The sequence below is a fragment of the Rhinoraja longicauda genome, chromosome 9 (genome assembly GCF_053455715.1).
Source record: "Rhinoraja longicauda isolate Sanriku21f chromosome 9, sRhiLon1.1, whole genome shotgun sequence".
Taxonomy (NCBI): domain Eukaryota; kingdom Metazoa; phylum Chordata; class Chondrichthyes; order Rajiformes; family Arhynchobatidae; genus Rhinoraja; species Rhinoraja longicauda.
The window spans coordinates 36489646-36515054 of NC_135961.1; the positions used below are offsets into that span (position 1 = coordinate 36489646).

At 45.1% G+C, this 25409-nt stretch overlaps 1 protein-coding gene across 1 annotated transcript in view; it reads right to left on the bottom strand.

Moving 5' to 3' along the window:
• Window positions 1-23632, bottom strand: part of mei4 (meiosis-specific, MEI4 homolog (S. cerevisiae)) — a 112246-nt gene extending 88614 nt beyond the window's left edge. Inside the window, exons 1-2 of the mRNA XM_078405970.1 lie at window positions 23563-23632; window positions 12827-13078 (exon numbers count right to left, since the gene is read on the bottom strand). Coding sequence (XP_078262096.1) covers window positions 12827-13078; window positions 23563-23632 — 322 coding nt within the window. The remainder of the gene's footprint in view (window positions 1-12826; window positions 13079-23562) is intronic.
• Between the last annotated feature and the right edge of the window lie 1777 nt (window positions 23633-25409).

The window sequence follows — 25409 nt, forward strand, 5'->3', positions numbered from 1 at the left end:
ATTCTTCGATCTTCAAGATCACCAGTCCTTGCTGTACTCAGGTATCAGCTTCCAGTAACAGACATATTTTCGTAATCGGTCTTTCCAAGATGTTGCTCTTAGTCTGGAGCCGAACTGTACGCATAAAACCGAGCGTCAAGTATAGTCTCCAATATTCTGCCCATTGGACAGAATCTTCTTCAGTCTTCTTCTCTTCCAACTTAAGAAGCGGTCTGCTGTCAGTCCTCTGTCAGATACTTCACCTCACAGTATGCTGTCAGATACTTCACCTGCAGGATTTTCCTTTGTGCTAACTTATCTCCATTGTGACACTTCAGTAACATCCCTTACAAAGGAGATTCTGTTTGCTACAAACGTTTAAATGCGTTTAGTTTTGTTACTGGTGTACTTAAGCACCGTTGTGCTATCGGTCCAGAAGACGGATTTGTCCAGTTGAAGTTGTAATTCTTTCTGCAGCATTATATCAACTCTGACAGATAGGACTAAAAACAGAGAGTTGTGAATCTGTGGAATTCTCTGCCTCAGAGGGCAGTGGAGGCCAATTCTCTGAATACATTCAAGAGAGAGCTAGATAGAGCTCTTAAGGATAGCGGAGTCAGGGGGTATGGGGAGAAAGCAGGAACGGGGTACTGATTGAGAATGATCGGCCATGATCACATTGAATGGTGGTGCTGGCTCGAAGGGCCGAATGGCCTACTCCTGCACCTATTGTCTATTGTCTATAAGCTCCATCCTGGGAATTGTCATCTGTTTTAATGGTGCCACTCTGGCCTTTCCCATTATAAATGCAATATACACTTCCTTGCTATCATTTTCTTGTCTTCGATATGAAAGTACCATAGCCACTTCCGCTTGCGTCTGAGAAGTGGTGTCACTGCATTTCTGATTTGACCAAAGCTTGTGGGCTTCATGCACCGGTCCACTTTAAACTCCGCAATCTTGTTGAGATCTGTAAGCCATCCTGTCCATCGCTGAGAAAAAGTTTGGGGCATGTCGTCATCCCAACCAAGTTTCTCCTTGCAGAGTTCCTGCATAATCAGCTTAGCAGGCAAAGTAAATGGTGCCAAGAATGTTAAAGGATCGTTGATAGAGCCGCGTACTGTTGGGGGAGATGGCTCATCAGGGGAAGGCGGCAGCAGCAGCCAAGTTCATGGCACTGTGGGTGGCTCTGCGGCAAAAGAGGGGAGGAAAAAGAGTGGAAGGGCTATAGTGATAGGGGATTCAATTGTAAGGGGAATAGATAGGCGTTTCTGCGGCCGCAAACGAGACTCCAGGATGGTATGTTGCCTCCCTGGTGCAAGGGTCAGGGATATCTCTGAGCGGCTGCAGGACATTCTGAAGGGGGAGGGTGAGCAGCCAGTTGTCATGGTGCACGTTGGCACCAACGATTTAGGTAAAAAACGGGATGAGGTCCTACAAGGTGAATTTAGAGAGCTAGGAGATAAACTAAAAAGTAGGACCTCAAAGATAATAATCTCTGGATTACTACCAGTGCCACGTGCTAGTCAGAGTAGGAATAGGAGGATATTTCAGATGAATACGTGGCTTGAAAAATGGTGCAAGGGGGAGGGATTCAAATTTTTAGGACATTGGAACCAGTTCTGGGAGAGGTGGGACCAGTACAAACAGGACGGTCTGCACCTGAGCTGGAATGGAACCAATGTCCTAGGGCTGTGCTGTCCAATGCTAGTGCTGTCGGGGAGGATTTAAACTAATGTGGCAGGGGGATGGGAGCAGGAGCAGAGAGACAGAGGGGTGTAAAATGAGGGTAGAAGCAACAGGTAGCAAGGTGAAAAGTAAAAGTGGTAGGCAGACAAATCCAGGGCAAAAATCAAAAAGGGCCACTTTTCAACATAATTGTATAAGGGGTAAGAGAGTTGTAAAAACAAGCCTGAAGGCTTTGTGTCTCAATGCAAGGACTATACGTAATAAGGTGGATGAATTAAATGTGGAGATAGTTATTAATGATTATGATATAGTTGGGATTACGGAGACATGGCTCCAGGGTGACCAAGGCTGGGAGCTCAACATCCAGGGATATTCTATATTCAGGCGGGATAGACAGAAAGGAAAAAGAGGTGGGATAGCGTTACTGGTTAGAGAGGAGATTAAAGCAGTGGAAAGGAAGGACATTAGCTTGGAGGAAGTGGAATCGATATGGGTAGAGCTACGAAACACTAAGGGGCAGAAAACGCTAGTGGGAGTTGTGTACAGGCCACCTAACAGCAGTAGTGAGGTTGGGGATGGCATCAAGCAGGAAATTAGAAATGCATGCACTAAAGGTGCAGCAGTTATAATGGGTGACTTCAATCTACATATAGATTGGGTGAACCAAACTGGCAGGGGTGCTGAGGAAGAGGATTTCTTGGAATGTTTGAGAGATGGTTTTCTAAACCAACATGTCGAGGAACCAACGAGAGAACAGGCCATTCTAGACTGGGTATTGAGTAATGAGGAAGGGTTAGTTAGCAGTCTTGTTGTGCGAGGCCCCTTGGGCAAGAGTGATCATAATATGGTAGAGTTCTTCATTAGGATGGAGAGTGACAAAGTCGATTCAGGAACAAGTGTTCTGAACTTAAAGAAAGGTAACTTTGAGGGTATGAGGCGTGAATTGTCCAAGATAGACTGGCGATTGATGCTGAAAGGGTTGACGGTGGACATGCAATGGAAGGCATTTAAAGGTCGCATGGATGAACTACAACAAGTGTTCATCCCAGTTTGGCAAAAGAACAAACCAGGAAAGGTAGTGCATCCGTGGCTAACAAGGGAAATCAAAGATAGTATTAAAACAAAAGATGAAGCATACAGATTAGCCAGAAAAAGTAGCATACCAGAGGACTGGGAGAAATTCAGAGTCCAGCAGAGGAGGACAAATGGCTTAATTAGGAAAGGGAAAATAGACTATGAGGGAAAACTGGCAAGGAACATAAAAACAGACTGCAAAAGCTTTTATAGATATGTCAAGAGAAAAAGATTAGTTAAGGCAAATGTAGGTCCCTTGCAGTCGGAAACAGGTGAATTGATCATAGGGAACAAGGAGATGGCAGACCAATTGAACAAATACTTTGGTTCTGTCTTCACTAAGGAAGACATAAACCGTCTGCCGGAAATAGTGGGGGACCGGTGGTCTAATGAGATGGAGGAACTGAGGGAAATCCAGGTTAGTCGGGAAGTGGTGTTAGGTAAATTAAATGGATTAAAGGCAGATAAATCCCCAGGGCCAGATAGGCTGCATCCCAGAGTGCTTAAGGAGGTAGCCTCAGAAATAGTGGATGCATTAGTGATAATTTTTCAAAACTCTTTAGATTCTGGAGTAGTTCCTGAGGACTGGAGGGTAGCTAATGTAACCCCACTTTTTAAAAGGGGAGGGAGAGAGAAAACGGGGAATTATAGACCAGTTAGCCTAACATCGGTAGTGGGGAAAATGCTAGAGTCAGTTATTAAAGATGTGATAGCATCACATTTGGAAAGTGGTGAAATCATCGGACAAAGTCAGCATGGATTTACCAAAGGCAAATCATGTCTGACGAATCTTATAGAATTTTTTGAGAATGTAACTAGTAGAGTGGATAAGGGAGAACCAGTCGATGTGTTATATCTGGACTTTCAGAAGGCCTTCGACAAGGTCCCACATAGGAGATTGGTGTACAAACTTAAAGCACACGGTATTGAGGGTTCAGTTTTGAGGTGAATAGAAAATTGGCTGGCGGACAGGAAGCAAAGAGTAGGAATAAACGGGTCCTTTTCGGAATGGCAGGCAGTGACTAGTGGGGTACCGCAAGGCTCAGTGCTGGGACCCGTTATTTACAATGTATATTAATGATTTGGACGAGGGAATTGAATGCAACATCTCTAAGTTTGTGGATGACACGAAGCTGGGTGGCAGTGTTAGCTGCGAGGAGGATGCTAGGAGGCTGCAGAGTGACTTGGATAGATTAGGCGAGTGGGCAAATGCATGGCAGATGCAATATAATGTGGATAAATGTGAGGTTATCCACTTTGGCGGCAAGAACAGGAAAGCATATTACCTGAATGGTGACCGATTGGCAAAAGGGGAGATGCAACGTGACCTGGGTGTCATGGTGCACCAGTCATTGAAAGCAAGCATGCAGGTGCAGCAGGCAGTGAAGAAAGCGAATGGTATGTTGGCATTCATAGCAAGACGATTTGAGTTTAGGAGCAGGGAGGTTCTGCTGCAGTTGTACAGGGCCTTCGTGAGACCGCACCTGGAGTATTGTGTGCAGTTTTGGTCTCCTAACCTGAGGAAAGACGTTCTTGCCTTAGAGGGAGTACAGAGAAGGTTCACCAGATTAATCCCTGGGATGGCGGGACTTGCATATGAGGAAAGACTGGATAGACTGGGCTTGTACTCGCTGGAATTTAGAAGACTGAGGGGGGATCTTATAGAAACATATAAAATTCTTAAGGGGTTGGAGAGGCTAGATGCAGGAAGATTGTTCCCGATGTTGGGGGAGTCCAGAACCAGGGGTCACAGCTTAAGGATAAGGGGGAAGTCTTTTAGGACCGAGATGAGAAAACATTTCTTCACACAGAGAGTGGTGAGTCTGTGGAATTCTCTGCCACAGAAGGTAGTTGAGGCCAGTTCATTGGCTATATTTAAGAACGATTTAGATGTGGCCCTTTTTGCTAAAGGGATCAGGGGGTATGGAGAGAAGGCAGGTACAGGCTACTGAGCTGGATGATCAGCCATGATCATATTGAATGGCGGTGCAGGCTCGAAGGGCCGAATGGCCTACTCCTGCACCTATTTTCTATGTTTCTATGTACAGACAATAGACAATAGGTGCAGGAGGATGCTATTTGGCCCTTCGAGCCAGCACCGCCATTCAATGTGATCATGGCTGGTCATTCTCAATCAGTACCCCGTTCCTGCCTTCTCCCCATACCCCCTGACTCCGCTATCCTTAAGAGCTCTATCTAGCTCTTGCTTGAATGCATTCAGAGAATTGGCCTCCACTGCCTTCTGAGGCAGAGAATTCCACAGATTCACAACTCTCTGACTGAAAAAAAAATCCTCATCTCAGTTCTAAATGGCCTACCCCTTATTCTTAAACTGTGGCCCCTTGTTCTGGACTCCCCCAACATTGGGAACATGTTTCCTGCCTCTAACGTGTCCAACCCCATAATAATCTTATACGTTTCGATAAGATCCCCTCTCATCCTTCTAAATTCCAGTGTATGCCACGTCTGTTGCACGGTCGTTCCTGTACAGCAATTTTCAGCTTGAACACATCTGTTTCAACGCACCAACGCAATCCAAGTGCTCTTTCCATTGGCAGTCATTCCTGGTCCAAGTCCAACTCCTTGATCTCTTTAGCTCTACTTACTTGAGGAATGGATGTTAATATAGTACGGCAATTACTGATCCATTTTGAGAGCGTAAATCCTCCCATTTGGCAAATGTCAGTCAGGTCTTTTACCATCTGAATTGCTATCTGTTCCGAAGGCATGGATTTTAAACAATCATCCACGTAGAAGTTGTTCTTTACCGTGTTTGTCACCTCTTGCGAAATGTATGCTCCATTATCCTCAGCAATCTTTCTCAATGCAAAGTTTGCACAACTTGGTGATGACATGGCTCCGAAAAGCTGTACCTTCATCCGGTATTCAACAAGATCTTGCTGCATATCACCGTCGGGACACCACAGAAATCACAGATAGTCAATATGCTTTTCTGATACCTTGACCTGATGAAATATTGCTTTAATATCCGCCATCAAAGCATCCAGCTCTTGTCTGAATCTGATGAGGACTCCCATGAGTGAGTTAGTTAGGTCTGGACCCTGCAGTAGTTGGCAGTTGAGTGATGTACCCTTAAAGACTGCTGCACAGTCAAAGACCACTCTTATGGTTCCTTTCTTCGAGTGATACACCCCGTGATGAGGGATGTCCCAGAGTTTTCCATCACTTCGATTCAGCTGGTCCATTGGTACCCTTTCTGCTTAATCATTATCAATCATTTCTGTGAAGAAAGATGTATATTCATCATTAAATTTCTCATTCTTATTAAACTTGCATTTCAAGCTCTGGATACGCTGCTCTGCTATGCAACAGTTGTTCGGCATGCTGGTATTCTCCTGCTTGAAAGGTAAGTCTAAACAATAATGTTTATCTGTCATCCTTGCCGAACAATTCATAATATCCATGAACTTTACCTCTTCTCTGGACATTTCTTCCTTTGCCTTGCTGGATCCTTCATTGAAGTCATGATTGTATTGTTTGACCAGAAGTTCCTCCAGATTTGCAATGGATATTCGATTGATAGCCGCGGGAGAGCCACTTCCATCCCTGCTGTCGTGGTCTTCTCTTAGAGAACCATAATAACCATCCCAACAAGGTTTTGAGGACATATGGTCCATATCCTTGGGTGTTGACCAGCTCCCAAGGTTCCATCCTTCAAGTAAGGCCATTGCCTCAGGTCTTCTTGTCTGGGAATGTTTGATTGTGAAACAGGAATGGTCTTATTGGTAAACACATCGGATAGTTGAACAAAATCATTGTTGTCCAGACCAGATATTTCCAAACCTGAAACAATACGACTGGTTACAGACTTCTCTTGATTTATGGTGCGCGGGAGAATCCTCTTCTTTGGTCCTGAAATCTTCAGCCTCCTTACCAGGTTTTCGGTGCAGAAGGTAGACGAACTTCCATTATCCAAAAATGCGTATGTTTGCAACACTGTACTCCCATTGTGGCTCTTTACTTGCACTGGTACGATGGTGAAGATGCTGGCTTCTTCACCGGCCCCGATATGTCCACATTTGAGATGAAACGGCAGCATCGCTCGCACTTGCCTTTTCCTGCTTCTCCTTCTGTTCTGTATATACTGGTTTCCTTTCTTTGTCCTTCTGTTCAATATGAAGTATCTCAGGATGCTCTCGTTGCATACAACACAAGTCAAACGACTCTTGCAGCTTCTGCTCATGTGACCCATCTTTAAACATCCAAAACAGATCCTCTTATCCTTTGAAGAAATCCATCCTTTCTTTATATTATAACCTTTTGATCTGCCAACACTTCAACTGGTGACCCTTTCTATTGCAGAACAGACTAGGGTCCTGCTGCTTGGCGATAGCTTTCTTTCCTTTTGTTGTCAGATTTTCTTGCGCCTGTGCTTCGACAGGTTCTGTATTCGTAGCAAAACTGATTCTAGCCGTTTTCAGCCTTTCTCTTGGCTTAGTGAAGGTAGGGCCTTTAACAGCTGCTGCTGTTTTAGCCTCCTCAATATCCTCATACAGTCGATCTGATAGTATATTCACTTGTACCTCTATGAAGTTTACCAGGTCGTGAAATCCAGGTGGACGTTTTTTGCTTCCCTGAATCTCATATGCCTGATCTCTCCACCTTTCCCTGAGCTTATGGCAGTTTTAGAAGGATGGTCTTCATATTAGAGGGGACATTCATTTCATCCATATAATTAAGCTGCTCCATTGCATTGTAACAACCTTTAAGAAATAGTGAGAACTCTTGTAATGCTTTTACGTCATCTGGCTTGAAGGTTGGCCAGGCCAATGTCTTGGTAATATAAGCAGTGGCAATCTTCTGCTCATTGCCAAATTGCTCTATAAGCAGCTTCCTTGCCTCCTGATAACCCTGGTCCAAAGGTAAGCAATGCCAGCTGCCAACTAAGATTCTCGCTTGTCCTTTTATATATTGTTCCAGGAAATCATAACTGTCATCATCAGTCTTTCTTTCTACTTTTTCAAATGCCTTGATAAAAAGTTGATACCGCAAAGGATCACCTTCATACACATGAATGTCTCTTGGTGGTAGAGTGGAAGAAAGATTTTGTTTAGCCAGAAGAAAGGCGATTTCATTTTGCCTATGTCATACATCATACACATCACTTCGGCCTCCATCATAATGTTCAGGGGGTTTAATATGAGCACGCCCCTGCTCACCTCTTAGTTCCCGAGCTTGTACTGGAGCCTACCAGGGATAAGACAATTCTGGATTTAGTATTGTGTAATGAACCTGATCTGATAAGGGAACTCAAGGTAAAAGAGCCATTAGGAGGCAGTGATCATACAAATTGAGAGGGAGAAGGGAAAATCGGAAGTGTCAGTATTACAGTATAGCAAAGGGGATTACAGAGGCATGAGCTGGCCAGATTTGACTGGAAGGAGGCCCTAGCAGGGAAGACGGTGGATCAGCAATGGCAGGTATTCCTGGGAATAATGCAGAAGTTGCAGGATCAATTTATCCCAAAGAGGAGGAAAGATTCTAAGGGGAGTAAGAGGCACCCGTGGCTGACAAGGGAAGTCAAGAACAGCATAAAAATAAAAGAGAAGTATAACATAGCAAAGAAGAGTGGGAAGCCAGAGGATTGGGACTTTTAAAGAGCAACAGAAGATAACTAAAAAGGCCATACGGGGAGAAAAGATGAGGTACGAGGGTAAGCTAGCCAATAATATAAAGGAGGATAGTAAAAGCTTTTTCAGGTATGTGAAGAGGAAAAAAATAGTCAAGGCAAATGTGGGTCCCTTGAAGGCAGAAGCAGGGGAATAAGGAAATGGCAGACGAGTTGAACCGGTACTTTGGATCTGTCTTCACTAAGGAAGATACAGACAATCTCCCAGATGTTCTAGTGGCCAAAGATCCTAGGGTGACGGAGGAACTGAAGGAAATTCCCATTAGGCAGGAAATGGTGTTGGGTAGACTGATGGGACTCAAGGCTGATAAATCCCCAGGGCCTGATGGTCTGCATCCCAGGGTACTTAAGGAGATGGCTCTAGAAATCGTGGACGCATTGGTGATCATTTTCCAATGTTCCATACATTCAGGATCAGTTCCTGTGGATTGAAGGGTAGCTAATGTTATCCCACTTTTTAAGAAAGGAGGGACAGAGAAAACGGGAAATTATAGACCAGTTAGTCTGACATCAGTGGTGGGGAAGATGCTGGAGTCAATTATAAAAGATGAAATTATGGAGCATTTGGATAGCAGTAACAGGATCGTTCTGAGTCAGCATGGATTTACGAAAGGGAAATCATGCTTGACTAATCTGGAATTTTTTGTGGATGTAACTAGGAAAATTGACAGGGGAGTGCCGGTGGATGTAGTGTTCCTTGACTTTCAGAAAGCCTTCGACAAGGTCCCACATAGGAGATTAGTGGGCAAAATTAGAGCACATGGTATTGGGGGTAGGGTACGGACATGGATAGAAAGTTGGTTGGCAGACAGAAAGCAAAGAGTGGGGATAAATGGGTCCCTTTCAGAATGGCAGGCAGTGACCAGTGGGGTACCGCAAGGCTCAGTGCTGGGACCACAGCTATTTACAATATACATTAATGACTTGGATGAAGGGATTAAAAGTACCATTAGCAAATTTGCAGAGGGTACAAAGCTGGATGGAAGTGTGAACTGTGAGGAAGATGCTACGAGGTTGCAGGGTGACTTGGACAGGTTGTGTGAGTGGGCGGATGCACGGCAGATGCAGTTTAATGTGGATAAGTGTGAGGTTATCCACTTTGGTGGTAAGAATAGTAAGGCAGATTATTATCTGAATGGTGTCAAGTTAGGAAAAGGGGACGTAGAATGAGATCTGGGTGTCCTAGTGCATCAGTCACTGAAAGGAAGCTTGCAGGTACAGCAGGCAGTGAAGAAAGCCAATGGAATGTTGGCCTTCATAACAAGAGGAGTTGAGTATAGGAGCAAAGAGGTCCTTCTGCAGTTGTACAGGGCCCTAGTGAGACCGCACCTGGAGTACTGTGTGCAATTTTGGTCTCCAAATTTGAGGAAGGATATTCTTGCTATTGAGGGTGTGCAGCGTAGGTTTACTAGGTTAATTCCCGGAATGGCGGGACTGTCGTATGTTGAAAGACTGGAGTGACTAGGTTTGTATACACTGGAATTTAGAAGAATGAGAGGGGATCTTATTGAAACATATAAGATTATTAAGGGGTTGGACACATTAGAGGCAGGAAACATGTTCGCAATGTTGGGGGAGTCCAGAACCAGGGGCCACAGTTTAAGAATAAGGGGTAGGCCATTTAGAACAGAGATGAGGAAAAACTTTTTCAGTCAGAGAGTTGTAAATCTGTGGAATTCTCTGCCTCAGAAGGCAGTGGAGGCCAATTCTCTGAATGCATTCAAGAGAGAGGTAGATAGAGCGCTTAAGGATAGCGGAGTCAGGGGTATGGGGAGAAGGCAGGAACGGGGTACTGATGCAGAATGATCAGCCATGATCACATTAAATGGTGGTGCTGGCTCGAAGGGCTGAATGGCCTACTGCACCTATTGTCTATTGAGGCCTTGCTCTGGCCCCTTGAGGAGTGTGTTGAGTTAGATGTGCCATATCATTAGCTTTAGCATATGATCTCGGTTGATTGTTTCGGTCTCACAGCCTGTTAATCCCGACAATGCCAGCATCTAGCTGCAGGTGGTTCCAGTTTAGCTGCCAATTGGCTTTGAGCAGCTCCCCTGCCCAGATAAGAAGTCCTCTTATCAGATACTATCGAATTGCTTCTTGATTTCGGAGCACCAAGTACACTGAGTTCTTTCTTGGCTGTTGCCATTTCAGTCTCTAGTCCCAATTTAGTTACAGATTTACATCAGATTTAGTTACAGACAGCTGTGTTCTTATCTTCAATGGAATGCCAAACAAGACTGATAACTAGCCACTTTTCAAGGTTGTCTCTTTGTGGCTCCCATTCCAAACTTTTCAGTACCAGTTACGGAAAACAGTTTTACAAAGGCTTACTACAATTACCAGGCTTTCTTACAAACCAATTTAACGCAGATATCGATTACTTATCTTCAAAGTTTTAGCGACAAACAATCCTCTAGTTTCAATCGCTAAACAACTTCAGTCTCTTTCCGAGCTAATTAACTTCAAACCACTCTAGAGACAGATTTATGTTTCTGATCACCGAGGATAGCTCGTTCTATTCTGCGGTTGAGAAACTTTCGCAATAAATCACTCCAAGTCAGTTAAGCTCTCACCCTTCGTCACTAACAAAGGAAAGCTCTGGCTGAACGCTTCTGAAGAGTAAATTCAAGCTGATCGCTCCAGCAAAGGTAGATTTTTACAATATTACGGCCAGCTTCTCGTCTTTCTTATCAAGCCCCAAAGCTGCCGTTGACGAAGGATAGTGGAACGATATATTCTTGACGCAAATAACCAACAACAAAGAGATCTCCATGACGATTCAGTTAGTTAGTCGTTTATTTGAAGTTGCAATAAAACATATTAGCATATCTCTTGTCATTAACGTTATTGATTAACTTGGTAAAATCTAATATCCTACCATGGTTCCTTCGTGACTTATACAAAACTACCAGACCTTATATCCAGTAGGCACTTCTTGTATTTTCTTTGGCCACTAAAATCTTATTACTTTAGTAAGCTCTTATAAGATAAAAATCCTTCTTGCCAATCTTATATCAACAGGCTTTCGGTGCGTACTGAAGCATTGCGTTGGAGCTGGCAGCTCCTCTGCCTCATCTGGCTCCGTCCAGTCCATATACGTAAGCATAGTATTAACCTCTTGGTGTCCAAAAATAGTGCAATCGGATACAAAATAATATAATATACTAAAATAACTAATAAATGCAAAACGGCTCCTACATCTACAACTTTAAATGCTAATGCCTGATTCAATGATTTATGTACAACTTGTGCAGTCTGATAATGGCCAAAAAGATTGGTCTGTGCACTGGTCAGTTCATGGACACTGGATGTCATCTTGAAAACAAATGATAAAATTGTTTTGTTTAGAGATATAGCGTGGAAACAGCCCCTTCGGCCCATCTAGTCCGCACCGACCAGCGATCACCCATACACTAGTTTTATCCTACACACTATGGATATTTTACAGAAGCCAATTAGCCAGCAAACCTGCAGGTCTTTGGAATGTGGGACGAAACCAGAATACCTGGAGAAAACCCAAACAGTCACAGGGGGAACATGCAAATTCACAGACAGCACCCGATGTTTAGGATTAAACCCAAGCGCTTGCTCTATGAGGAAGCAATTCTATCAGCTGTGTCAATGTGCCACCCAATTTAACCTACAGCATGGAAACAAGCCCTCTGACTCCACACTGATCATTGATATGCTATGCCACTTTCTCATCCACTCTCCACACACTAGAGCCAATTTAGAGGGCAATTTACCTTAGAGGGCAGATACCTTTGGGTTGTAGGAGGAAACCGGAGTACCCGGTTGAAACACATGTGGTCACACTACCCCAGATGCCAGCAATCTGATGTAAAAACAGAACATGCTGGACATATTTTGCAGGACAGTTAATATATGGAAAAAGAGATAGCGGTCAACATTTCAGCTTATTGACTTTTCAATTTAACCCAAAATTTGTTAAAATAATTAGTATTCAATCTCCCTCATTTTCTCTGTCTCATTTCCTTCAGTTTCTCCAGTGCAAAGACAAGTTATTTCTTTTTTTGCAATGCATATTCTTCATCTTTTTTTGACAATATCAGTTGCATATTTCTCAATTAAAAATTTACATAGTTTGTAAAGAACAAACTTCAATTAACATTGTAATTCTGTATTGTAGAACATTGCACTTTACTTTAGAGCTTTTAGTGTGCATCCTGTTCTTACTAATTTAACTATCTTTTCTATAACCCTGCAGAACAATGCTTTTCCCATGAAAATGTCTCTCTCATTTTCAGGCTGCCAGATACAATAACAATCTATCCATTGTAAAGGTACAAAACATTGAATCTTTAATATTAAGTTGTTTCAAATTTCACAAAATCTTCAGCGTTTCCCAACTAAAAATTCATCAATACATTGGAAGAAAATGGAGATGTGCATGAAGTATTATGCTGTACTTACCAATGCCATCATTTGACCTTGCTGCGGACTGCATTCGAGTTAGAAATAACTCTTGACGCAGGTGTAACACTTCAGCTTTCCACGCCTCAGCCTTTAGCTTCCATTCTATTCCCTTCTGACATAAAGTCTTAGCCAATTCCTCTGCACATTCTCTGCTGCTTTTTTCTGGGGGGGTGCGGCCAATTATGGCCAGAGCCAGTGCTAATTTTGAGGTTTTTAGGTACCATGGTAGCACATCATTAAGCTGCTGCCCTGCCATTAAGACAGAAAAAAATATATTGAATAATCATCAGCCATGATCACATTGAATGGTGGTGCTGGTTCAAAGGGCCGAATGGCCTACTCCTGCACCTATTGTCTATCATTTTGTTTCAAAGATCATATACATAATTTTTTTTCAATCTGTAATTAAAATGATACAGCACCAACTCATTCCTTATATTGCCTTACACATACAAGGTACTTAGGCAAGTTTGAGCAGGATATTTTAAACAAAGTGAACAAGAGCAAAGAAAATATAAATATCTACAACAGTAAGAGAACAAATAATGCTGCAAGCACTCTAGTCAATCAGTACCGGTGGAAGAAGAAACAGATTACAGACATGGATAAGGATGACAATATAACAAGATTTTGGAAGGTTTGGAGAAAGGTTAAAGGGAGCAATGGGAATTAAAAAACCCCAAAAAGGGCTGTAACACAGTGGAGGTGTTCGCGCATCCTTGGCTTGGAAGCCCATAAGTGGAAAAGTCTCTCATGCACCCCAACTCTGGTAAACCAGGTACATTGCAGCATCCTATCGTTGGGAGATAGTGCGCAGTGCGCATCAAATGGTGGGAATCCGGGAAAAGTGCGCACCAAATGGTGGGAATCCGGGAAAAGCAATCTTGAAGACAAGAATCCACATAAGGAGACGATTCTGATGGTAGGCAAAGATGGACACCCTTTAGCAATGCGACCTGCTTCATTGCAGCAGGGCTAACTTACTGCAGGAAGTCCTGGACCTGGGGAAAGTAACTTAAAGTTAGCATGCAGGTACAGCAGGCAGTGAAGAAATCTAATGGCATGTTGGCCTTTATAATAATAATAATAATAATGCATTACATTTATATAGCGCTTTTAAAACACTCAAAGACGCTTTACAGGGATTACTAGAACATAGAGAAGAAAATAAATAGATAAATAAGTAAACGAATAGAAAAAGGAGACAGAAGGTGAGGTGACGGTCAGTGGTTGAAGGCAGTGCTGAACAGGTGAGACTTCAGTGATGTTTTGAATGTGGTGAGTGAGGAGGAGTCTCTGACGGTTTGGGGTAGTGAGTTCCAGAGGGTGGGAGCAGCGATGGAGAAAGCCCTGTCCCCCCAGGATCTGAGTTTGGTCCGGGTGGGGGGGACAGAAGGTTGGCAGCAGCAGAGCGGAGCGTGCAGGTGGGAGTGTGCCTGTGGAGGAGGTTTATGACAAGAGGAGTTGAGTATATGAGCAAAGAGGTCCTTCTGCAGTTGTACAAGGCCCTAGTGAGACCGCACCTGGAGTACTGTGTGCAGTTTTGGTCTCCAAATTTGAGGAAGGACATTCTTGCTATTGAGGGAGTGCAGCGTAGGTTTACTAGGTTAATTCCCAGAATGGCGGGACTGTCGTATGTTGAAAGACTGGAGCGACTAGGGTTGTATACACTGGATAGAAGGATGAGAGGGGATCTTATTGAAACATATAAGATTATTAAGGGATTGGACACGTTAGTGGCAGGAAACATGTTCCCAATGTTGGTGGAGTCCAGAACCAGGGGCCACAGTTTAAGAATAAGGGGTAAGCCATTTAGAACAGAGATGAGGAAAAACTTTTTCACTCAGAGAGTTGTAAATCTGTGGAATTCTCTGCCTCAGAAGGCAGTGGAGGCCAATTCTCTGGATGCTCTTAATGATAGCGGAGTCAGGGGGTATGGGGAGAGGGCAGGAACGGGATACTGATTGTGAATGATCAGCCATGATCACATTGAATGGCGGTGCTGGCTCAAAGGGCCGAATGGCCAACCCCCTGCACCCATTGTCTATTGAAAGTGCCCCAGTCTGAGGAATGTGCAATAGTTTGCCAGGACAAAATTAGTGCCGAAAATGACACGACTTTAAATCTTATATTTACAGACTATTAGGTTTAAAGATTGCATCCACTACTGTGTGCACTGTGAGAACATTTTGCAGCTTGCTGCAACATCTATATACTAAAACTCATTTGTTTGTTCCTGAACTACAGCCAAAACGGTACATGATAGCGCGACAATTTTAGGCCCATCTTACTCACCGTTGTCCCTTTGGAGCTAATGGAAGAAGTTTAATTGAAATCAGTGTTATATTTTTAGTTATTCACATTTTAAAGTTTAAATCTATCTCCTAGGGAGGGAGGTTAACGGAGTTGAGGGGGATGGAGTGGGGGGAAGGGAAGGGGAGGCGTGGAGGGGAAGGGGTGGAGGGCCAGGGGTGGAGGGGAAGGGGTGGAGGGGAAGGGGTGGAGGGGTAGGGGAGAGGAGGAAAGGAGGGAAAGGAGGGAGGGAGGGGGGAAGTGGGGGAGGGGAGGGGGGAAGGAGAGGGTGTTGCATCAATGCAGGAGAGGTTTGGGCCCAACGGTCCACTTGGTCTAGTAGATTATAGATGGAACCCATAGCCTGCAACTGCATTGCAGCAGTCACCTCAAGATATTGTTCATTTTATCTGGATGTGAAGATGGTTCCTGCCTGCATGGGATAAATCTCCAGAGAGAGTAAGGGAAGAATATATTCAATGTGGCCCTCATCCCGGTGTCCATCTTTGTGTGCTGCTGCACAAAGGTAGGTATTGACCCTGAATATACAAGCACCAGGTATCACTGTGTGCTTAGAAAGATGCCATCACGTTATAGCTGGAGGGAATGGGTAGCATCAGAGGTATAAAAATGCTTATCATGGGATACAAATATGGTGGGAATCTTATAGAATACACAGCTCTTACTGCAGATGCACCATAAAATGCATGCTGCTGGGTGCTTGGTTTGGGAACAGTTGTGCCCAAGACTGCAAGAAATTCTAGAGAATTGTAGATGTAGCCCAGTCCATCACACAAACTAGACCTTCCGATCACTGAATCCATCTACATTTCACACAGCCTGGAAAAGCAGCCATCATAATCAAAGATTTATCCTATCCAGTGATTCCTTCTCTCCCTGTTCCCATCCGGCAGAAGTTACGGAAGCTTGAGAATGTGCACCACCAGACTCTAAACTAAAGAACAACTTCATCTCTGTTATCAGGCTTCTGAGCAGTCCTTCCATAAGCAATGGTACTATCCAATTCACCTCTACCCCACTGCGGACATTGGACTTTATCTATGGAACTGATGTGCTACAATGCTGAGACTTATATTTTGCACTCTATATCTTCCCCTTTATTCTACCTATTGGATTTGAATTTGACTTATGTATTGACGTATCTAGTATTGTCTGATCAGTTGAATAGCATGCAAAAGCTTTTCACTGTACCTCAGTACACGTGACAATAATAAACCTAAACCTACTATCAGAAGTGCATTTTCAAATACACATTAATTTTACAAGAATAGCTATTAGTTTTATACATTATTGAGAAGTTGGAAAACCTGCAATGTTAAATGCCTGTAATTAGCAAATCCACTCTCCCTCTGAATAAGTCTGTATAAGAAAAAAACTACAGGTGAACCCTTGTTCACCACGTAATCTAACTGGGCTGGCACCTTCAGGGATCCTTATACATGTACACCATATCCCTCTGTTCCTCAATGCTCCACAGAGCCCTATTATGGCGCCCAAGCTAGGTGACTTGATGTGTTGATCCTAGAAATGGATCTGCAATCATTCATTACACCCTTTTAAACCTCTACTCCAACAGCAGCATTTCTTATTCTATCTGTGCTCTTCTTAATCCCCTCTCAGATCTGCTGATTCTCTTGGGACCAAAATTCCTACCGGAACGACCATCTACCTCATTGGAGATCCTCGGACTATCTTTTAATCTGACTTTACCTTGCACAAACGTTATTCCCTTTATCCTAAATCTGTACACTGTGGACGACTCGATTGTAATCAAGTATAGTCTATCCGCTGACTGGAAAACACGCAACAAAACACTGTACCTCAGTACACGTGACAATAAACTAAACTAACCATTTAGTTTTAGGCCTCCCAAAATGTTTGCACCTTGCACTTTGGAAGATGGGTCATGGTAGAAGCGTCCACGTCGCGACCCTGGTTAATGCTAATTCTACCACCACCACACACAAGTTCTATTGCCATGCCTAGAAATAGACGTGATAGAGAAAGAGATCAGAAAAGGTATTTTCTAGGGTCTGCTCTGACAGCCATCACTGCTAACATCGAAGGTTTCTCAATGGCCAAGAACAAATCTTCGCTGAACTTTGCAGCAATCTCGAATGTGACCGTCCTCTGCTTGCAGGAGACCCATAGAGGGAGCGATAACAACCGCCCATCCATACCTGGCATGATACTAGTCATCGAGCAACCTCATCGAGAGTATGGCAAGCTATCTTTGTCAAAGCGAGTTCGGTTACAGAAGCTACATCCGTTTCAGAAGATGACAACATTGAAGTCCTAACAGTAGAGTTGTGTAGTAGTAACATCTGTCAACAAGCCACCAACAGTTGACCTCAAGTTCCCGCAGTCTGTTCCACAAGTGCACAGCAAACCACAGATCATCATTGGTGCTTTCAACAGCAACCAATGGGGGTACAAGGAATCTAACAAAGATGGAGAAGCAGTAGAGGAATGGATGGACACCAACTTAGTCTCATCCATGACCCCAAGCTATATTGACATTCAACAATGCCCGTTGGAGATGTGGTTACCACACAGATCTAGCCACTGTCACCGATAACATCGCAGGTCCCTGTCAGAAGATCGTGTTGGACCCTATCCCAGTGAGCCAACATCGGCCTATTGGCATCCGTCAATACAGCTGTAAGACCAACCAGTGTTCCTTTCAAGAGTCGCTTTAATTACAAGAAAGCAGACTGGAAAGGGTTCTCTGATGAGATAGAGCAGAAAATCAAGCTTTTTGCACCAATATCAAGCAGGGAACGCAGGGGCGATACATAATAAGAGACTGTGAAATCGACAGAAGGATGTAGGGTTGGGTGTTTATGCGTGCTATTTTCATGATATTTATTTTAGTTGTTTATCTTTTTTAAAATATTTTACCTTGTATGTATCGTTAGCTTTTAGAAATGTTTGAATGGTGCACTGACTGGCTGACATTTTACAATTTCGTTGTACATGGCTCATGTTACAATGACAATAAAGGAACTATTCTATTCTATTCTATTCAATTATGACCGCTTTGCTGAACTTGTGAAGAAGACGGCGAGAAGGCATATCCCACGGGGCTGCAATATATACCTGGACTTTCCAAAGAATGCTCGGAATTATATGAAGAGTATGTTGCCATATTTGAAGAAGATCCTTTCTCTGATGAAGCAACCAAAATGGGTGAGAAAGTGATGGAATGCATATCTCAGGAGCGTCGTAAGACCTGGCAAGCCTTGATAAGAGTCTACCGATTTGTCGAAAAACAGCAGGAAAGCATGGTCAACCATCTGAAAGCTTTGTGGCGACCCGAAAGCACCACCTCAACCGCCCAGAGTCACTAACTGCAAATCAAGTTGCCAAACAACTGCTACAGAACGGCAAAAGTGGAAAGATGAAGAACAAGATCAAACTTGACCACAAGCCGAAAGGCAAAGACCCTGGTCACACCCGACCCATGACTATGGAAGAGCTGGAAAAGGGCATCTCTTCACTGAAGCCAGGAAAAGCAATTGGCCGGGATAACATCTCAACAGAGCAGATTAAGAACCTTGGACTTGTTGCTAAGAAATGGCTGCTACAGCTGTACAACCACTGCTTGCCTACCCACAAGGTTCCTAAGATCTGGAAGAAAGCACATGTACTGGGACTCCTGAAACCCGGGAAAGATCCATCAATTCCGAAGCGCTATAAGCCAATCTCACTTCTGAGTCATACATACAAGCTCTTTGAATGCCTGATACTTGACAGTTGGACCTGTTGTTGATGATCTCCTCATCCCAGAGCAAGCTGGTTTCCGCCCCGGCAAGTCTACGACAAGCCAAGTACTCAACCTCACTCAGCACATTGAAGATGGTTTCAAGGAAGGGAAAGTAACTGATGTTGTGTTTGTCGACCTCTCAGCTGCTTATGACACTGTTAACCATAGATGCCTTCTCCACAAGATCCTGGAGCTTACCAAGGACATCCGTCTAACAGAATTGATTGAAAGGATGCTCGAGAACAGGTACTTCTTTGTCGAACTGGGTAGTAAGAAGAGCAGATGGCGGAAACTCAAGAACGGACTACCACAGGGAAGTGTGCTTGCACCAATACTCTTCAACATCTACACTAACAACCAACCTAGAAGTGAAGGCACATTTCGCTTTGTCTATACAGACGACCTTGGTGTAGCTGCCCAAGACAGTGACTTCAGTGCTGTTGAAGAACGACTCCCAAATGCCCTCAACAAATTAACACCTTATTACGAAGAGAACCACCTCCTTGCAAATCCATCAAAGACACAGGTTTGTGCATTCCATCTGCGCAACCGAGCAGCCAAACGCCGACTGAACGTCACCTGGTCTGGTACCCCTCTTGAAAACTGCGATCACCCAGTATATCTAGGAGCCACCTTAGATCATTGTCTCTCCTTCAAGTATGCATGCCCAGTCTGGGAAAGATCAGCCCATGCTAAGAAGATTGATCCAGCCATCAATACAACCTGCCGCCTTATCACTGGATGTCTTAGACCCACATCAACTGATAGCCCATACATACTATTTGGTATAGCGCCACCAGAGATTTGTCGCAGTGCAGTAAGCAGTAGAGAACGTCTTCGCCAGACCACAGATGTACCACATCCCCTATTCGGCCATGAACCCGCAAAGAGTCGGCTAAAATCTACGAAAAGCTTCCTCAACGAAGTTGAACCAAATACTGAAGCTGAAGGTATTAGAGTTGCAATATGGGAAGAGAGACTAGCCAATTGCCCATCAACGACATCCATGTCCATAAGCGCCAAGGAAGAACTTCCTCCTGGGGCCAAATCAAGCTGGGCTGAATGGAAATGTCTCAACAGACTGAGAGCTGGTACTGGTTGTTGTAAAGCGACTCTCAAGAAGTGGGGTTATCTAGACACTGAAGACGTCATCTGCATATGTGGCACTGAACCGCAAACTATGGAGCACCTATTGAGATGTCCTCTATTGGAGCACGAATGCAAAGCTGAGGACTCTCGCAGAGAACAATGATATTGCTAAGAGTTGTGTTCAGTTTTGGCTGAAACACAATATCTAGCATGTGTGGACGATAAGAAAAAGACTTTGGAAGATAAAATTCTAATTGCCCTTCTTACCAACTCATTAATATCGTATTATTGCCTACATCAATCCTGACTAACTAAACTGTGCATTTTCATGTCACCTGCAAATGTGCTCATCTTACCTTCTACGTTCATATCCAATGTATATAACAGCACAAATGTTATCACCAATCCCTGTGGCACATCACTGGTCTTAAGCTTCCAATCACCAAACACCACTTCATCTTCACCTCTATCACTTACCAAGCCAACTTGCCTTGGTTCTCTGGATTCAAACCTTATGCATCAGTTTCCCGTGTGGGATTTTGTCAAAGGCCTGACTTAAGTTGATGCAGACTACATCAACCTCCCTCTTCAGATTTGTTTGAATGCTGAAAACATTTTAAAACACAGCTATTTGTCATCCTAAATTATCTTTTAAATAAAAACTGAGTGATATGAATGTGAACGATGCATTTTAGTTGCCTGTACTGTGGAATTCAACTTTAAGGGCTTTGAGCCAAGATCACAATTGCTCTCTGCATCTGTTGCAACAACAGGGGGTACATGGATATGCACTGTGACATTCAGTTTCTTAGAAAGCACAGAAGCATGGTGCCACAGAAGGGGCCACTGAGTCCAGAGTTCATGTCAACTCTTTATAAAGCAGTCTCATTGCCCCCGCCACACTTTCCCCTAAATCCTTGCAAAATTACTCACAAATCTCTTCCCAATTCACTTGTGATAGCATTGACTAATTCAATTTCCATCCCTCCAAGAAGTAGTGAACATTGTCTGAAAAATATATATTTCCTGACAAACTCTGGCTCTTCTACCTTACCAAAATTGGAAATCTTTGCCCTATTCCTTAAAATGACCACTGCTTTTCGTTACTTACTATATCTAAGTCAATTCCGTTCATACACATCTTTGTCAAATCTCCACTTAACCTTCGTCATTCCAAAAACAATGCCAATAGTTCCAGACTAACCCAGCTGGCATCTGTCATCTCTGGAACCATAGTAGAGACTTGTGCATTAGTGAAACTTTACAATGGACACTTGGACAGGCTCATCAATAGTTAAGAGGGACTTCCTTTAGCAAGTTCCAGGCTGCAGAATTCTGCATCGCAAACCCCACTTCAGACACATGCCCTGTAACTTAAAAATATTACTGTGATATTAGTTCTCCCTCAGGTCTCCAACCTCTGCCATCTAGTTGTTATCCCACTACCACCACCCCTAACCGAATGGCAAGGCAATTCTCACCATCCCAACTAGATCTTTAATTCCAGTGCACAAACTTTCAAGTCCCTTAGAAACAATGGTGCCAAAAATTGAATTCAAAACTGCCAGGGGAACCAAACTTGCGTTTAACATATCGAAGGTATCACAAAATGCTGGAGTAACTCAGCAGGTCAGGCAGCATGACTGGAGAGAAGGAATGGAGAGAAGGAATTGCATTTAACATAGGTTTAGCAAACATACTGAACTTTACCATCCACTTATCTTGCCAACTCATTGATATCGTCCTACAATAATCCTCACGCTTAACCATACCTTGAATTTTCAAGCCACCTTCAAACCTACCCACCTTTCTTTTTTTGGTTCATATCCAAATCCTTATCGTATATTACAAACATCCAGAATCCCATCGCCAATCCCTGTGGCACACCACTGGTCAGCACTAAACTACACTTCATCATCACTTTCTGCTTCCTCTTACCAATCCAACTTGCCTAGCTTTGTAAATTTATGCACTTGTATCATCCTATCCTGTATAGACAATTGCTGCATCAATATACAGACCAAGGTCTACTGAAGCATAATGGATCTTAAAGTTGAGACATAGCTGGAATGGCACTGAGATACATTTGCTCAGTTTAAATTCTGTGCAGTGTTAGCTGGTAGTTCAACCACTGAGAAGCCTAGGTGCCAAGTGTTTAGTTCTACCTGAACACGTAGTGAAAAATTGGTCTTACACCCACCATAAAAACAACCAGACTTTGAATCGTGTTAAGTTCCTTTCTGACTCAGAGAAAAGGGGCAGCACTTTGGCGCAGCTGGTAGAGCTGCAGCCTCACAGCACCAGAGACAGATATTTTTAAGGCAGAGATAGATAGATTCTTGATTAGTACCAGTGCCAGGGGTTATGGGGAGAAGGCAGGAGAATTGGGGTTAAGATAGGGAAAGATAGATCAGCCATGATTGAATGTCAGAGTAAACTTGATGGGCCGAATGGCCTAATTCTGCTTCTATCACTTATGAACCCAGGTTTGTATCCTGACCTTTTGTACTGTCTGTATGGAGTTTGCACATTCTCCGTGACCATGTGGGTTTCCTCTGGGTGCTCATTTCCTCCCACATCCCAATGACGTGTGGGTTTGTAGGTTAATTGGCCTATGTAAATCGACCATAGTGTGTTAGGAGTGGATGTGAAAGAGGGATAATGGAGAAGAGAGATAATTCAGTAATATTGTAAATTGTCCCTCGTGTATAGGATAGTTCGATTGTATATGGTGATCGTTGGTCAGCGCGGGCTCAGTGGGCCGAAGGGCCTGTTTCGATCTCTAACTCTAAAGTAAAGTCTAAAGGGTGATCACGAGTTAGCATGGACTCTGTGGGCCGATGCTGTGTCTCTAAACTAAACTCATTATACTGTCAACAATGCATTCCTACCTCCTGGTTAGGGTGCCATTTTCACTGCAGCCTGGAGAAGCTATATACGCTGGTGTGCATGAATTCTACCCAAGAGCTGGCTCAAAATCAACTAAACCATTCAATGAGAAAGATACTCGAATATTCTGATTAAGTTTTAGAACAACATATTTTCACATCTATGGGGAATGTAAACGTGAAATGTAGGTTCCTAAGCAAAGATAATTTATCTCGAGTGTTGAACAGGAATCTCCTGGAAACTGTTTAGTGACCTGTGAATAATGTATCTTATTGTATTGAATATTGCTAATTTGGGGAAATGTTATTTAACCAAGGGGAGGAATTGATCCTGGGATATATCCAGTAGTAATATATTTAGCCACAGAGACAATCCCATCGGTCAGGATTGTTGTTCATCGCTTTTTCTATGGCTGCAATCGCTGCTGTTTCGCTGTGCAACCTTCTTTGCGTCGTAAGCTTCGACACTCCCGTGAGGGAGTCCCCTCTGAGGGGTGGGGAATAAGGAGCATCCCCTCCGCCAGGCCAGCAATGTGGGCGCTCCCTCCGAGGCCCTTGGTGTGAATACTCCCCTCATCCCTTCCCCCAGGCCCGCAGTGTGGGCGCTCCTTCGAGGGAGACCCACGGTGAGGAGGCTGCACTCGACTCGGCCCGGCCGGTCCCGCCGAGCCACTCACCCTGACGGACTCGCTCCTCGTCCGCCGCCGCCGGGACAGCCCGATCGTCGCGTTCTGCCGCCGCCGCCATGGCAACGCCGACAGAGCGCGCGCGGGGGTCCACGTGCCTTCACACCTGGCCGGGCGCCGCCCGCGGTGACGTCCGCCCCCCGCCCCCCCCCCCCCCCCCCCCTCCCGCCGGAGTAGAAAACAACATGGCAACCGTCCCCCAACTGCAGACGCGCAGGAGCTGAACACAAAATGGCAACCCTCCCCGAACCTCGCAGGCGCTGATCGGGCAGACATCCGTTGGGCCCAAAGCTCTCCTGCATTGGTGTAGCACCCTCCCCTCCCCTCCCCTCCCCTCCCCTCCCCTCCCCTCCCCTCCCCGTTTCCCCCCCTTCCCCTCTCCCCCACTCCATCCCCCCTCAACCCCCCTTTTTACCCCCTCCGCCCCCTTACTCACCATCCCCCCTTACCCCCCTCCCCTCACCCCCCTCCAGTCTTAGGGGCGCTCAGGCACTCCCTCCCCCCACTCACCTACCTCATCCCCCCATTCATCCACTTTATCCCCCCATCCTCCTCACCCACTCCATCCCCTCCCCCCCCACTCACCCACTCCACCCCCCTCACCCACTCCACCCCCCTCACCCACTCCACCCCCTCACCCACTCCACCCCCCTCACCCACTCCACCCCCCTCACCCACTCCACCCCCCATCCCTCCCCCTCACCCACTCAACCTCCCCTCCCCCACGCACCCACTCCATCCCCCCTCACCCACTCCATCCCCCTCCCTCCCCCCACTCACCCACTCCCCCCTCACCCCTCCATCCCCCCTCACCCACTCCACCCCCCTCCCTCCCCCACTCCTTCCCCACTCCTTCATCTCCCCTCACCCACTCCATCCCCCTCCCTCCCACCCCACTCACCCACCCCATCCCCCCTTCCTCTCACCCACTCCATCCCCCCTACCCCCCACTCACACTCCAACCCCCCTTCCCTCCCCTCCTTCCCCCCCACTCCATCCTTCCCCCTCCCCCCCACTCACTCATTCCCCTCCCCCACTCCTCCCCTCCCCTCGGGCCGAGCCTTACCGATCCGTGCACCCGTTCATGAGCGGGGAGCGACCCCCGGGTGCAGCAATCCTACTGATCCGTGGACCTGTTCCGGCAAAACCCACTAACCTGCAGCGCTGATCACCAGCGAGCGGCGGGGAACGGCGAGCGGCAAACGGCGGATCCTACCAATGCGTGCACCCGTTTGCGGGTGGGGAGCGTTCCCCAGGTCCTGGCCCTTGTGTTCAGAGCTGTTCGTCGGCGAGCTGCGGGGAATGACGGAGAGCGGAGAGGCAGGCTGATCGGTGGCGGCTGACGGCCATCTTGTTAGACCCTTTGTGGCCACCTCTGGCGCTGCACTGCACCACGTCAGGTGTGAGGCATGCCGGGACGGGTGGCGGTCCTCCCGCTGGTCCTCCGGGGTGGGGGGGGGGGAGCGCATCTGTTAAAGCTCTCATTGGTTAAAGTCAGGTCCCCCCCTTCCTCATTGGCCGGCACTCTTTATGCCATTGTGACGTCACACACTGAACATAGCAAGAAATACGTTTGAAAGGTCACTTTTAAACTTTAAAATGTCTCTAACTTTAAAAATTTAAGACCAATTTGAATGAAGCTTGTTTTAAAGGGTGCCCAGGACAATGGTGATTAAGATGGTGCTAAAATTGTGGCGCTATTGTGTACCTTTTTGGCTGTAGTTCAATCACCCAATCTCAGATACACGCGCTGAACATGGTAAGAAATTGGTTTAAAAGGTAATTTTGTAACTTCTCTAACTTTAAAAATATAAGACCAATTTGAATGAAACCTGTTG